At 32.9% G+C, this 16961-nt stretch overlaps 2 protein-coding genes and 1 non-coding gene across 3 annotated transcripts; 1 reads left to right on the forward strand and 2 right to left on the reverse strand.

Annotated features, from left to right (window-relative positions):
- Positions 1-3081: 3081 nt before the first annotated feature.
- Positions 3082-3214, reverse strand: LOC113000023 (small nucleolar RNA snoR111). Its single transcript, XR_003265296.1, has one exon. It is a non-coding gene; the product is annotated as a small nucleolar RNA snoR111 (small nucleolar RNA).
- A 269-nt stretch (positions 3215-3483) lies between these two features.
- On the forward strand, positions 3484-6409 carry LOC100786963 (protein CLMP1). Its single transcript, XM_003549580.5, has 2 exons — positions 3484-3723; positions 3835-6409. Exon 2 carries the CDS (start codon positions 3848-3850, stop codon positions 6176-6178), a length of 2331 nt encoding a protein of 776 aa, XP_003549628.1. The 5' UTR covers positions 3484-3723; positions 3835-3847; the 3' UTR covers positions 6179-6409.
- Positions 6410-10586: 4177 nt separating this feature from the next.
- On the reverse strand, positions 10587-12672 carry LOC100789627 (1-aminocyclopropane-1-carboxylate oxidase). Its single transcript, XM_003549584.5, has 4 exons — positions 12488-12672; positions 12164-12393; positions 11711-12044; positions 10587-11117 (listed from the first exon to the last, which is right to left on the reverse strand). Exons 1-4 carry the CDS (start codon positions 12590-12592, stop codon positions 10827-10829), a joined length of 960 nt encoding a protein of 319 aa, XP_003549632.1. The 5' UTR covers positions 12593-12672; the 3' UTR covers positions 10587-10826.
- Between the last annotated feature and the right edge of the window lie 4289 nt (positions 12673-16961).

Raw genomic sequence — 16961 nt, forward strand, 5'->3', positions numbered from 1 at the left:
AAACTTATACCACGTGGTCATTAATAAGGGAATGGCTTCCACCTCTGCCTTTAATATTGTGATTTGATGAAGAGAAGCTACCAATGAAATCTGACTTCACTCTCTGAATGACAGAGTAATCGGAATTGCTTCTTTCACTGACAGATTCTGTCGTGTGATGGGAATGGCTTTTAGTATTGCTTCTCCCCTCCTCATGGTCATGTTCATGGCTTGTTTGTTCTAAAGAACTAGTACTATAGGAGCGCATGCGCATACGAGTAGAAGAAGCCTTCACTGCTTCGTCACTTTTTTCAACTCCTCTCATGTAAAGATTGAAGACCTCCGGATTTTGTTCTGGGTCGTTCGGATTTATAAAAGGCTTTTTGTTGCGTGCATTATCAAAATATACTGTGTATGGGATGTTGTCACAGTCCCAATTACCAAACTTTGGGACATGAGAATGCTGACATTTACAAACACTTTGTGAGAGGACTCGGGATCAAGGATTGGATACATTTAAATCTGATGAATACGTTGATTCTCTATTCTTAATGATGGTTCTTGCTATTGCTAGCTAACAAGGGGTTAAAAAATTAATAAATGATTTTTTTTTTATAAACAATTTCGTTGTGAGTACATTGAAAATCACGCATAAGTGTATTAATAAATAATAAAACTTCTCGTAGTATTACTTTTTTCATTTGTGAAACTATTCTCCTCAAAACACAATTAAATCTTACTATCAAAACAAATAGTATAAAATCATTCAAAATTATGATGTATGTCAATTAGTTAGAGGCAACTCCTCAGACAACTATATATATATGTCAGTTAGCCACCTCGCATTGTCTAATCCCGATTGGATTTGGCTTAAGGATACACAAACACCACTGTATTTGTAACTCACTAACTTGGCTTTGTTGGAACTTATTAGTCCCCGTCATCAATGAAATTCTCCTCCAGTATAAAAAAAAGTTTAGACGGTTTGCAGCTTAATTTTTACCCAGTACTATGGGACAATAAAATTAACCTCTATGCATATGAAACTGAAAGTATATTTTTTTTCCTTGCCTCCTAATAAATTTTTGTAGGACGCTTTTGATGAGTAAAAAACAAAGTCACCTATTTAAAAACTATGGGCATTGCGAAAGAAAAACACTATGAGAAGGGAACATGAAAAAGAGGAAGAGCTAGTTCATCATGCTTTAATAATACCTATTTATCAGATTTTAGAGCAGAGAATATATAGTAAGAACTCTTACCGTCATATTATCGAGAGGCGAGACAGAAGTCGTGGCAGAGCAATTATGTAATGACGAAGGTGCACAAGATTCAAACGGTAAATATGAGGACATGACCAACAAAATAAATCGATGGTTACAATGCTTCTTTTATCTTTTTCTTTTGTACAACTTCTTTAATTTACTATATGTTGAACACTAAAAACAAAAAATGGCATCGCTTTCTTCTAATCTACAGTTGGTTTAATTGTATTTTTATTTTCTCTGTTTTATTCATTTAGTAAATTTTGTTCTTATAAATTTAAATTTTCGTATTAAATTATATAATTTTAAAAACTATAAAAAAAATTGGACGAGCAACGGAAAGTTACCGTGTTATATGAGAATATAAATTGGGCGAGAAAATAATAATATGGGTAGATTTTCACCATTGTACTTCTTGACTGAAATCAAACTTAGAGAAAGTTTATGGTATATTGTGTGATAACAAATTTCTGTATCGTCTTAATCAGGGATCTAAGTTTAAACATTTATTTTAGACCAATCTTATGGTATATTGTGTGATAACAAATTCCTGTATTGCCTCAATCTATTCTTTTATTTCTAAATAGAATTTTAATAATTTTTTTAAAGACATTATAAATGATAATAAAAAAATCATATGACAATATAATGTATTTTTTTACTGTGTATTTAAAATATAATTTATATATTAAATTTATTTACTTATTATAAACTTAGTTATATATAAAAAATTAAATAGTAGTTACTTTTTTTAAGAGTAAACACCACTTAAATGCTCTCCACCAAATCATGAATTTCAACTTGTAAAATCCAGTGTATGCTGTCCACAAAACTCGTGTGATTTAATTTTGTTCCTGCAACATACATATGGGAGAGATTCACCTAATGGGTTATTTCAAGAGCCAAGAAAATGAATGAGTGAGAGATAATAATTTATGTATGTAAACCTTTATTGTGTAATATAATTTTCTTAGAAACGTGAAGAAGTAATTAAAGAGAACCATGACACGGTTGAAAAGCATGCTCAATGATCATGCAAATAAATGTTTTGATAAGCGATTGTTTAAGGATTTTTTTATTTGTTAAAAATATAATATTGAACATACAAAATAACACATGATAAAAATATAAATAATAGATAATACAAATAAAATAATATTAAAATTTATTAAAATACTTAATTTTAATTATCTTAATATAATTTATATCAAATTTAATGTAATTATCAAAATAAAGAGAGAAATTAAAATTAAAAAAATATTATTTTTTAAATGATTATGTTAATTAGTTATTATTTTTTAGGTTATTAAATATATGCGTAAAAGTAGTTGGGATCTGAGACTGTCCTCGTTTTGCTTATTTGTGTTCTCCCTTAGGTTTTTTTCCAAATCAATCGTCTACAAGTTGATCTTTATATTTTATATGTTTGACTTGAGTCCCCATCATGCATCCTTCTTTAGATAAGCAAAAGAGTAATTTTCACTGTATTATTAGCAAAATGCCTCTATGCAAAACCTTTGGTCTTATGAATTGTGTTATGTTTCACTTCAACGAACAAGAAAAACACTCATTATTCTCCAGACCAGTAAAAGTAACAATGGTCTCAATTCTCAAACTCAGCAAGAAACGCTTCAAACGTCCTAGAAAGCAAGCCATTATGACCATCATAATCAAACCAAAAAGGCTACAAGTGTATCAGCTTTTGAACAGAGTCCACTCGGCTCAAAGTGAAGAAATTTTAAACACTTACACGTCCTCTGCACTTTTTTCGACTTTTCAATCCAAAGACCAAAACAATAAATCGGACAGAGAAAAATAAGGAGAAACAAAAAAGGAAATGTAGACGAGGAACAATCGATTCGCCAATCAGAGAAAGGGCGACCGAAACGATGACTCGCCCATTAGGGTTAGTTATTCCTCAATGTTCAAACAATGGCAGAGACACTTTCAACAGTCTCTTCATCATTCTCATAGAAATCATCGAGGCCTTTCTTTTACAACAAATTAAAAACAAACAATTGAAACTCACATGATAAAATTAATCGCCAAACCCTGTTATTCCCTTCTACGGCGTCGGCGTGTTATTGAGATGGAGACTTAGAGAGTGTTCATCTTAGAGGGGTCAATTCGATATAAACCCTAACCACTGGACAAAATTGCCCCGCCTCCTTCGCGTATTTACAAAAATGCCTCTAAACCCTTAATAATAGAAAGGTCAACGAACAACAGAAGATGAGATGTTTCAACAGATCAGAGGGTTGAGGATAACGATGATACGGTGGACCTACATCTGATAGGAACGTTAACTATCTATCTAGGGTTTCAGACACGCCGAGGGAGTTCTCATTCTCATTCTCATTGAACTCACTAACTAAACTAAGCTACCATTTTTCTTTATTTAATCACACACGCTATCTTCTTCTGGACTCTTCCACTGGTACTTGCTGTCCAATTTTTCATTTCGTGCGGCTTCTCACTGGTAAGTGTAACTCTCTTTCTCCCATCTATCTGTTAATTTGGACTTATATTCATTGCAACGATAATTTTAGTTTGTGTGGATTTGAATTTGAGTAAAATAAGTTGCGCGTAGGGAGGACAATAATATGGGGAAATCAGGGGGTAGAAGAAAGAAGGGTGGTTCGAACTCAAACCAAGGTGGTGCGGTTGATAATTCGGGTTCAGGTGCAGCAGCAGCCCCAACGGCTAACGGTGGGGTGGAGGTGTTGGATTCGTCGATATTTTTGAAGAAGGCGAATGAGCTGAAAGAAGAAGGGAATAAGAGGTTTCAGAACAAGGACTATGCGGGTGCTCTTGAACAGTACGAGAGTGCTCTTCGTTTAATCCCCAAAACGCACCCTGACAGAGCCGTTTTCCACAGCAACAGGGCCGCGTGTTTGATGCAGATGAAGCCCATTGATTATGAAGCTGTCATTGTGGAGTGCACCATGGCGCTTCAGGTCCAGCCACGCTTTGTCCGGGCACTTCTCCGCCGGGCTCGGGCGTTCGAGGCCGTTGGAAAGTATGAAATGGCTGTGCAAGATGTGCAGTTCTTGCTGGCAGCTGATCCTGGTAACCGCGATGCCTTGGAGATTGCCCAGAGATTGAGGACTGCATTGGGGCCACGCCAAGAGGCCCAGCAGGACCTCCACAGTCGCCCCTCCCCGGCTGCACTTGGCGCTTCGGCTGTCCGTGGTGCCCCTATTGCTGGATTAGGGCCTTGTTTGCCAGCTCGGCCTGTGGGAAAGAAGGGAGCAAATTCGGTGGTTGGATCTGTTGTGTTGCCTAATAATAACAAGCCAGACAAGTCACAGCCAGTTTTGCCAACCGAGAATGGTCCTGACACCAAGTCCCAGTTGCCAAAACTGGTATTGAAGCCTTCAAATGGTTCTGTGAAGCCACCTAACCGTAAAAAGGAAGATCACAAGGAACTGTCATCGACCATTCATGGGCAGCGTTTGGAGGTTGCAGTTCGGTGGAGACCATTGAAACTTGTTTATGATCATGACATTAGGCTTGCCCAGATGCCGGTCAATTGCCATTTTAGAGTACTAAGGGATGTAGTAAGCAAAAGATTTCCTTCGTCAAGTTCTGTTCTGATCAAGTATAAGGATTGTGATGGTGATTTGGTTACTATAACCTCTACTGATGAACTCAGATTGGCAGAGTCTAGTGTTGATAGCCATCTCATGAAAGAACCCGGGGAAGATAAAAGTGATTCTGTAGCAATGCTGAGACTGCATATTGTTGAAGTTAGTCCAGAGCAGGAGCCTCCTTTGTTGGAAGAAGAGGAAGAAAAACCAGTTGAGAATGAAGGGGTCATGGGAGAAGAGAGTGGATCTCATTCTTCTCTCAGTGAATCTGTCTCTGAAGTTGCTGATACCGAGGTTGATAAGACTGCGAAGGATACTCCAAAGGAAAAGCCAGGAACCACAGGAGATACTGAATGCAAAGAAGTGGAGATGGATGATTGGTTGTTTGAGTTTGCTCAACTTTTCCGCTCTCATGTTGGTATTGATCCAGATGCCCATCTTGACTTGCATGAGCTTGGGATGGAACTTTGTTCTGAGGCACTTGAGGAAACAGTTACTAGTGAGGAGGCTCAGGATCTATTTGACAAGGCAGCTTCAAAATTTCAGGAGGTGGCTGCTTTGGCTTTCTTCAACTGGGGTAATGTTCACATGTGTGCAGCTAGGAAGCGGATTCCCCTGGATGAGTCAGCTGGGAAGGAGGTAGTGGCAGAGCAGCTTCAAGTGGCTTATGAATGGGTCAAGGAAAAGTATTCTTTAGCAAGAGAGAAGTATGAGGAAGCACTCTCGATCAAACCAGACTTTTATGAGGGATTGTTGGCTCTGGGGCAGCAACAATTTGAAATGGCTAAACTTCATTGGTCTTTTGCACTTGCTAAGAAGATAGATCTATCAGGCTGGGATTCTAAGGAGACACTTCAACTTTTTGACAGTGCAGAGGAGAAGATGAAAGCTGCAACAGATATGTGGGAAAAACTGGAGGAACAGAGGGCAAAAGAGCTAAAGGACCCAAATGCAACCAAGAAAGAAGAATTATTGAGAAGAAGAAAGAAACAAGGTGCTACTGAAGGTGAGTCCTCAAGTGTTGGAGGTCAGGGTGAAATATCTGCAGAAGAAGCTGCCGAGCAAGCAGCTGTCATGAGATCACAAATTCACCTCTTCTGGGGTAATATGCTTTTTGAAAGATCCCAAGTTGAATGCAAATTGGGAATGACTGGATGGAAGGAAAACCTGGATGCTGCAACTGAACGCTTTAAGCTTGCAGGAGCTTCTGAGGCTGATGTTTCGATGGTTCTGAAGAATCATTGCTCAAATGGAGATGCAAAAGATGGAGATGATAAAAAGGTTGAGAACCCACAGCACAATAAGACTGTTAAACCAGAGATCAACAATGCTAATCAAGTATGAGATAAATGGTGTGACTTTGAAATCTCTTTTGCATCTGTTCCGTTGAGTCTTGAAATAGGACTCTGGAGTCTGGACAAAGGATATGCTTGTTGTTCAGAGTTCAGAAGAGGGATATCTAATTTTTTTGAAATAGAAATTGAAAATTTAGGGTGCCTTAACTAAATGGTTCTGCTCTTTTTTTTCTTTTCTCTGAAGTTCTCAGTGATCTAATGAAGGGAGATTATTTTTTAACATTATTTGCACAATCATTTTTGTCCCCTGCTATGTTCGTAGTGCTGATGCAACTTAGTTGAGGCTTGCTTACTTGCTGAAATCTTGACATTTGTTCTGTTAGGTCTTATTTATATGTTGAATGTGTTATTGAGTGTATAAGTTATAACTTGAAGTTTTATAGGGTTATGTCTCAAATTTGTCTCGATCGTTGACAGAGCTTTTGTCATAGGCATTTGAGACAGTGAGTGGAATTAGTAGGGGTTTTGAAGAAAGTTTATTTTGTTAAGTTTCACTCTGTAGCTGCCTTATAATATGCTAACATGACTTATAGGAGGTTCATAAGTCATTTTCCAAAAAATACCTACAATCCTTTTACGGAGTTTCTTAAGAAACTTCATGTTAGTGCCCAGAAAAGTATAAGCAAAAGTGGAAAGCAATTATAGCAAAGGAAACAAAATATGAATTCCTCCAAACCTTGAGTATCCATGCTCATAATTGTTTCATTGAAGTTGCTTACTGTAACAAATTTCATTAAATATGAAAGTGGTAAGATTTTATCAAACATTCTTTACTAATTTGGTAAATATTCTTTACTGTAATTTAGTGATTAATTCTGATTGTGGAATTGATTTCATCTTGGCAACCATGCACGAAGAGTATCCCCTGTGACCTGTTTTGTCATCGTCCAGCAGCAACATGATTTATTGCATCCATATGTAATATTATTGCAGGCCAATTAACTTGCCAGTTTGTCAAAGGAGTCTGGAATTTTACCACTAAAATGTTTACTGTTTAAGTTGGAGGGATAAGGATGAGAGGACACCCAACTCACTTGGGGTTATCAAAAAGGATCTCGAACTTAATGATTTGGATAGAAGTATGGTACTTGATAGAACATTATGGCGGAAGTTGATGCATGTAGCCGACCCCACCTAGTGGGATAAGGCGTTGTTGTTGTTGTTGTTGTTGTTTAAGTTGGAGGGATTCTAGGTTCTAGCATATATTATTCCCATGCTCAGTGGTGATCTCTCCAGAGAGTTTATTATAACTGAAAATCTACTGCATTTCGTAAGGATGAGAGGGCACCCAACTCACTTGGAGTACAACCACGAGTGCCATTCATTTGTAGTTCAGTAAATCGCAAGAGTTTTTCCCACTGATATTGGAATATTCCCTTAAAAAGAAATGTAAAAGAAAATTTCTCACAATATGCTTTTTTGCGTGAAATTTATTAAAATAAGAAGTCTGTTCTGCATGATTTAGTGATTTTTAACAAGTTATACAGAGTATCTTTGAGTGTATTTTTAACATTTCTCTCTTTAGAAAAAATTAGTTGGTGAGAACCTAAGAGCATTTCTAATGGTGCACTTAAAGTGCAGGTTTTTAACTCAATTTTCTTGAATCCTACCGTCATATTGTATTTAAGAACTTTTAACATTTTTTTGTACTTCAATGGTGTAATTATTTAAGAACTTAAAATGAGGTTCACATGTTATCTAACAAAATGTTTTTTTAATCATAAGAACCCGGTTCTCACAGCTGAAAGCTATATTATCCCCTTTCTATGGTAATCTTGAGTAAGAATTAACTCTTAAACCTAAGAATCTAACAGAAATATTATTGGAGATGCTCTAAGAAGTTCTAAAGTTACTGTCTTAACTTGAAATGCACCTAGGAAGTTGTTTGTCTGAGATCAATTCGTAAGAGCTACCTGCAATGGAACAGTTCCATAGGCACTCAACCAGAAAGATAATTCGATAAGGCATTAAAGGTAATCCAGACTATAAATGACTGTTAGAGAGGTGAAGTGTTTGCAAAATTTTGGATTTACCAAACAAATATGGAATATGTATGGCCTATAGAGGATGACTAAGGATTTAGATGGCTTTCGACAGCTGTGAAATACTCTTATGAGATGGTATTTACATTTATTATACTTAAATAGTTTTAATTCTTATTGAAAAAAAATATTTATTAAAAACAAACTTTGCTTTATTTTTTAACTAGCCATTATTATTTTATGCAAAAAAAGTATAAAACACTTTAAAGACTTTTTTTTGTTTAAATTTAAAAATAATCTTAATGTACAATTTCTTAATTTTTCATCCTATAATTTTTGGGCAAAATTTTTAATTTGCATCATTGTACATTTTTTAAATAATATTTTGTTTAAAAATCTAACATCATTACATGATGTTTTTGTAAAAAAAAAAATTAAAAAATAATAATTGAGGAGTGACTCATAATTTTTAAGCTCCGCCATTCTCAAATTTGTCATACATATTATTGCTTTACTACTATTTTCTCCTTCAGCCAAATCAACGGTGACAAAGCTTATGAACAATGATGTTGAGAAAGGTTTTACAAGCATTGGAAACTTTATCCTTACAATGTCTGTTAATCCAAGTATGAACTTGAGTGGAGAATAGTAGCATTGACGAACATACTGGTTGTCACAAATGCATGCATATATAGGTCAAATTTCTTGGTCGTGTGCTCTAATTCTTTGTCAACATATTCAACTCAACTGTAATGTATAGTGAGTAATTTTAGCAGCTTTGGCCGGGAGGTAGGCAGATTAATGGTCCTTCACTCCTCGTGCATGATCCCAATTGATCATTTTATCACTAGATGAAATTGTCCATGCACCTTTTATTAAATCAGACTAAACATTGAAACCATAGTCTATTGTTAGTTCTTGAATCAACTAAATTGACCTACTTTTTTCCAACTCTTATCGTGATGCTGTTGGAAGCCATTCGGGGTTGATTTTGCAAATCCAACGATTATGCTTTCCTACCTACTTTGGATTCTTAATATTATCAACATTCTTGTTTGGTTGCTTTCCAATGTCAAGGGATTGATAATAATTTAATGCATTAGTTTGTTTTTCACAAGGAAACTTGGAATTCACAAGAATTACGTTACCAAGGAGAAAAACATCTGTAAGGCACCGAATTTTCTTTTTAAGAAAATAAACTGTTATGGCAATAGAACTTGACAAGGACAGAGAAGTTAGAGACTGATTAATGTACATGTACTGCGTATAACACACCTATTGACCTCATAACCTGTATGCAACATTAAAACCATGTATGTACGACAGTACGAGGGGGAAAAAATGGAGAAAACGTGTTAAAATTTGGACCAAAATATCCATAAAAATAAGAAAACGTCAACAAATGTTTTTAGAATACTGATTAAGGAATAAAATAGAAATTTTTTATATGAAAAATATTATTCACACTCTTCACCTGATTTCATATAAAATATTACCATTATTTTTTTTATATATAAAACCATTTTATTTACTAATTCTTAATGGTACTAGTTGGGACTATTTGGTTCAAAGAAGATGAGAACAAAAATCTTGATTAAACATTTTGTTTGGTTTAGAAAAATGAGAGAAATATGATTTTAATGAAAAGGAGGAGAAATATTTCTTTTCCTATTTGATTAATAAGAAAAGGAGAAAATTTTAAAAATTAATTTACTTTTAAATCTCTACAACTTTAGATTTCAAAACTCAAATAAAAGTATTTTAATAAATACACTTGAAATATATTTTGTTCCTCTCCATTTCTTTCATTTCCACCATCAAACACTAAATAACTGAGCCATAGAATGATAGAAATAACTAATTAATAACTAATACGAATAAAAACTAATTAATAACTTAATTAACTATGTGACAGTTACTTTTTTTTAGGTTTGCGGTAAGTCCTCCAAATTTTTATATCCAACATATCTCCACTGTGTGATGAGATGATCCAAGTACATATTTGTTTTTTTTTCCTTTCTTTTTAATTCAATTCATCATTTGGATATTGAAGTTTGACCCAATTTCCTAAAATACATCCATGTAAGAAATACTCATGGAGAGTTATCAAACTAAATTATTGAAGAAAGCACGAATTACAAGAATTATACGATGTTTTCAATTTCACAAACCAAAATAGCAAAGGAAAAAAAAATCCTCCACTAGTTGTTATGAAAGGTTCTAGTTATAGGCACTTTATAACATTAAGGTGCTAGTAGGATATGCCAAGTACCAAGTCCATAGGTAGGCAATTTATTTTTTTATTACTTTCTATTGTATGGCAAGAATATTTCAAAGCATGATAAGCCAAATGTAACAAAAAAGAAGAAGAAGAAGAAGCATAATAAGCCAAAGAAGAATCATGGGAGAGAGTTCTTTATAAAATAGCTAAGATCGGGTTACTTTCTAATAAAAGAAGTGCATCAATACATGCCACCAACTTAACCATCACATACATTACACAAATAAACTATCATATCAAGCTAATGCTTTATTTTTGAACTATATATTATGCTACAGATGCTGCATAACGGAGCATCCATAGCAAATAAAGATAGCAGTAATCTTAGTAAACATATATTATATTATAATTAATATAATGCTTCAATCTGAGGCTTAGACCGTTGCTATGGGCCCTAAATTAATGTTGGATGACTCCGTGGCCTTCATAGCTTCAAATCTTGGCTCTTTGTCCTGGAATTTAAGGCCAGCATAGAGCTTCATGTAATCATCAAAAACAAACTTAGGATAAACTTGGCTAGTCTCATCTTCCTTCACCAAGGCCGGTGCTGGAGCGATCAATGCATCATTGCCTGGATTGTAAAACGAGGCTATGGACATTCTATTACCATCCGTTTGAGTAATTACACGGTGCATCACACTCTTGTATTTGCCATTGGTGATGACCTGTTTTGACCAGAAACAACAAGCTGTTAAATTAATGAAGAAAGTTAATGTTACATACATTCTTTCCCCCCAAGTATGCCACCTTTTCTTTGAATATGACATTTTAAAAGTTTCTCTATTATCAATCGGTCAAAAATCATTTTTTAATATAACTTTTAAGATAATTATTTTAAAAATTAATAAATTTTAGTATATATGATGTTATAATTAAATGATCATATAATTTTTTTACTATATTAATATATATATTATTTATTGTATGATATTTTAGCAGTTTAAATATTTCTTTTGTCTCTTTAATTTAGTGTTTTTTTTACCATTGTAATTTTTTTTTATAATGTTTTAATTTTATAAAATATGTTTATTTTATTTTTCGTATTTACAAGTTCTTTAAACAACATTTTTGTCACTATTTAAAACACTTTATTGTTCAATGTATCATCTAAAATATTTTAAAGAAAAAAAACAAACAAATTTTGCAAAACAAATGTTTTTTTTAGGCAACAAGATGTGAGATTTTGATAAGGTGAGTAATATTAAGAAAGAGGGAGCAGGGGATGGGTAAATATAAAATAATAATAATAATAATATACCTCAAGTTGATCTCCAAGGTTGATGACAATGGAGTGGCGCATTGGGGGGACATCAATCCAGTGGGCATCCTTGAGGAGCTGCAATCCACTGACCTTGTGATCTTGGAAGAGTAGAATGATGCCACCAGCATCTGTGTGGGCTCTCAGCCCCTTTATCAGCTCTGGCTTCGGACATGGAGGGTAGTTGCTCACTTTTGTTCCAAAATTTGGTCCCTTTGACCCACAGAACACCTTCTTCAGATACCCTTTCTCTAGCCCAAGATTCTCACACAGCAACTCAAGAACTAGCTCCGCCAGTTTCTCCAGTTCCACGGCAAAATCCTTCATTACCTTCCTGAAAACAAAATGACCTCTGAATGAAACACAAAACTAAAACAAGTAGAAATAGAGGTTTTATATCTATATCTATCTATATATATATATATATATATATTGGTGTATGTGGAGCAAGACCTGTAATCTTCATCAAGATCAGGGATCTCTGAGATGTTAGAGACAGGAAGATGGCGCAAAAAGAAAGTGCTTTCCCAGTCCAAATCATTGATTTCAGATTGAGCAGACTCCAAGCCTTTGCTTGCTACCATTTCTTGGAACCTTTGCTCCATACACTTTTTGTAGTGCTCTTTTGTCATCCTCTCCACGGTGTCCATCATCAACTCTATGGATATCCCATGGTTCACCAACTTGAGAAAACAAAATAAAAACAAAGAATATGTTAGCCTTTTCATTTTGAAACAAAAATATGAAGGAGAATAGATTTTGCTTAATTAAGAGTACCTCAAAGAAACCCCAGTTCTCACAGGCATCTTTGATTATCTCCATGGTTGCTGATCTCTCTTCATTATTCAGGTTTCCCATGTCAACAACTGGAAAGTTCTCCATTTCTATCTTTTCTCCTTTGTTTTTCTATATATCTAACCCTTAATAGCCTATGTGACTATATGCTGTTAGGAGTGCCATTGTCTGCGATGCAATTTATAGGCCCTCGGCTTCAATGAGACTCTCTAAGGAACAAATTATTTAATTCAAAAATATAAAACATAAAAAGATTAGTGCTCTTCATGGGTACCATGATATTAAAATTCTTACGAAAATCAATTAAATACATATAATTTTTTTTCTTCTTCATTAAGAGACAACTCTCTCTCCTCCTCCTTGTAGGTGCTGTTCTATTCTCATAGTAAGTATTCATAATTAAAACATGATACAATTGATAAATAATTTTTCTTCTTAAATATATTTATATATAGTTTGTGAAAATATTTCTTCTAAAAAATAATAGTGTGGAAATTTGATAATATAAATTCTTTTGATGTTTAGATAAAATATTTTGATGTCATAATTTGATTTTCTTAAAATACACTACACTTGAAAGTATAATTTGTTAAAATACGTTTTTAAAAAAAAGATATATAAGTGAATATACTTTATAAAATCTCATATAACATACACGTACGCTCGCGCAGACAATTACTTAATTACACAGTCAGTTGACATTTTTGATTCTTAATATGATTATGAGAATCAAATATTTTCAATTGGGTAATAATGTACGTAGGATTCAATAGTAACATTTTCCTTTGTTAACCAAATGTGCAAGGAATAAATATGTATAATAATATTTAAGTTGAAGATTAATAAACTTTTTGATTGAGCAGTGTGCATTAATTGTTATATATATATATATATATATATATATATATATATATATATATATATATATATATTTTAAACAAAGAATTCAGATATTTTCAAATCCCAAAATTGAGTGGTAAAGATTAATTTCTTTAAATACTGAATCTATTTAAAAGATCGACTTTTTTATTATGTCACACTGTTGTATTGGTAAATAACGGGAGGTATGAAGCTGAAATATTTACGGCAAATTATGAAGGGATCATTGTTGTTTTCACCATGTATATATTCTGTAGTGCCACTCACAGAGAATAAAGAAATTGGGTGGGCAACTTTAATCTGGGGAAATGGAAAGAGAAAATGGATAAATAATGGGAAACAAAATCTAATCTCAAAGTTCTAAAAGACATGCAGGAGAGACACTCGTGGAGTATGTGCGTGTTCACACCCTGTGGACCATCCCACTAGCTACCATCTTTTGTCACACAGAATGTGGCCTTGATACTCACACCCTAGGGAGTTTGAGTCATGCATCTTCATTTTTTGTAGGAAATGATGGGACCCTATATACTTCTTTGGTAGCTGTTCATCCTCTCTTAGTTTCTTCATCAACTCATGATCCAACCCCACATCCACATGTGGCTACTAACTACTATGTGCTAACTTTAAAACTCCCACCCCATTAATATTAAATAAACCTCCGCTGTGTACAGAAAATGTTACTTATCAGTTTTATTATAACTGTTGTGTAAAGAGAAAAATATTTTTCTTAAAATAATTATTATTTTATTTTTTAATATAATATTAATTATTTTTTATTTATATTTTTATAATATTAATGGTGAATAATATAATCTACAATAAATTAATGATGAAATAAACTTAATTTTATAAAATTATTATACTCTTTTATTTATTTATTATTTTTTTATTTGTGTAAAACATCTAGGACTACAATTATTATTTTAGGATGAATGAAGTATTTTTTCCTAATTTATGTAAAACAATCTTAAACTACAATCTAGCACTACTCAAACATCAAAATCACAATTATCTTAATATATACTTTCCACCCAAAGAGAAGATAAAGAAAGTAAGGGTGAGTTATCAAAAACATAAAAGGGAGGGTGATATTCTAAATCTAATACTCCACATTCCAAATTTAATTTTTTTTTCTATAATCTTAAAAATAATATAATATTTATTTATAAACTGATACTTGGTATTAAATGCACTTAGGCATTGATAGAAACAACCACCACGTAAATTAGTAGAATGAATCTCAACTCATTCATATATATTTTCTTAGTTAGTGAGTGTGGTTGGTTCCAATAATATATAATTGACTTTTTAAAATTAAATTTTAAGTTTATGTCTTGTGTTTGAAAACAAAAATTGCCTAAAAAAGTTAACTTCACGATATTATGGATATATATATTTGGGTTGAAAAGGCTTTATCTCCTACAAATGATTCCTCTAACGTACTAACTAGAAGAAAAAATGTGTTTTCTTCTCAAGTAGTATAGATCATTTACAAATAATCGGATTATAAATGTTTATGTAATCTATGCACAAGCTCTACTCATTATTTTTGGCTGTCTTTTTACAATATTTAATTATTAGTTGTGACTTGTGACAAAGGCAGCAACATTATCATTTCATCAGGGAAAAGGGAAAACGATAAAAGCAACGCATGCCATAAAAAGGTAACCCTTTTGATCACCGCCAATTGCACTAATAAAGGAATCAACTAACAAGACATGCATTGAGAGATTTCGGGAAATGTTTGCCGCATAATTAAATCCTAAACGATGATCTTCTAACTCAACATGTAAATATAACATTATTTACCTAAGCTATCATCGTACGTTTTTTTTTCGTACATAAACATTTATTTTTATTCTTACGTTTAATTATGTCACTCGTGACATATTTCTCTCTCTATCATTCACTAAATAAAGCTAAATCTTAGACTTAATATACCATCATATTATTATCATGCATATATAGAACCCAAAACTCACACTAGATTGAACACATGCATAAACATAGGTTTAATTGTTTTTTAATGCAAAATCGAATATAGGTTTAATCGTTAATCTTTTTCTTATAGTTAGTATACGATTTCAATCTCTCAATGATCTTTTATTTAAATTTGAGTTGTTTGGTTTGAAAAAAATCACCTTTAATTGCAAAATGATGTATTGTTAATTTTTTATTATATTTCTCATTTAAGAAAAATATACAAGAACAACAAATAGAAAACAAATTTTTATTATTTTATTTTATAGTTTTACTATTTCTTTACACAAACTTAAAACAAAAAACAGGAAAAAAAATCTTAAACCAAATGCCCCCTTAATTTATCAATTATTACAATTAAATACTTTCATAACTTTTTCTTTATATAAAATCCTCAATTCTTTGTTATCTGGTTTAATATAGGCCAGGTTTGAGATAGAAAATGATTTACAAGATTCAAAAGTTGAAAAACTGATAAAAAGAAGAAAAGAATCAAAGATTTTGTAGATATAAGAGATTAAGGTCATGAAGAGGAGAAGTTTTGAGATTTTTTTAAATGACCTGCTTACAATAATAAAAAATTAAGAGAGGAGATTCAAGAAAAAAATCTTTTAAAACATGAAATCACATATTAATCATAACTAAAGGTTTTTTTTTTTTATAAGCCAAACGGCGTATTATTAATATTCAAAAGAAGAGAATAAAACAATGCAACATATATCCCCAAAAAAGAATAGTAACAAAAAAGTTTATAAGTACAATTGATCAGTCATAAATATATATAAGTTGATCAGTCACCAGGTACGAGTTTTGTTGACTTCCCTACGATAACATTGTATTCCTCACAAACAACCAAAAGTAATCCTCTTTACATGAGTATAATTTTGATCAGCATTAACTAACCCAGAATTAGTTAGCTAGCCGTTGGTCTTTTTCTCTTTTGTTCCTCTTCCTTTTCCTAATCGAATATAATGTTAGCCATAAATTGTATACTTGAGCAAATGGCACGAATGTCTCACTCTCTTTGTGTTTTCTGTTTTATGTTTCTTTCTTTTTTGAGGTGGAAATGGCATGGTGGTTAATTAATTACTAATTAATTTCGGTTTTCTGTATGCTACTACTAAACAGTGGGCTTTATCTTTCTACAAACAGAAACAAACAGAAATATATAATAAACAATGTTTGTTAATTTATTTTAATTCGTACAATAGCATGGGCTGCACAGTGTTGACGGGAATTGGACTCACCAACTTTCGGTCTCGACTCACATGCAATGTTACTTTCTATAATGGCAGTGGCAGATTGTGTCTCATGTTCTCGTTAGTTCATTAGCATTTCTTAATCACGAGCAAAACTTTGGATGGATGTTAAAACCATAACAGTTATGTAGGAAACTAACACGAAGCTGCATGCCGCTGAATTCCCTGTCTCTTTTTCTTTATCTGATGTCATTTCCACAAACCTTTGATTACTAGTGGACTATAGAGTGATTTGGTTAACCTATAATCTTTAAAAAAGTTAATGACACGAACTGAGTTGTTGAAAAGAATATATATGTGGGTCAACATATATGTAACTTCGATTAAAACGTCTA

Source organism: Glycine max, chromosome 17, assembly GCF_000004515.6.
Source record: "Glycine max cultivar Williams 82 chromosome 17, Glycine_max_v4.0, whole genome shotgun sequence".
Classification (NCBI taxonomy): Eukaryota; Viridiplantae; Streptophyta; class Magnoliopsida; order Fabales; family Fabaceae; genus Glycine; species Glycine max.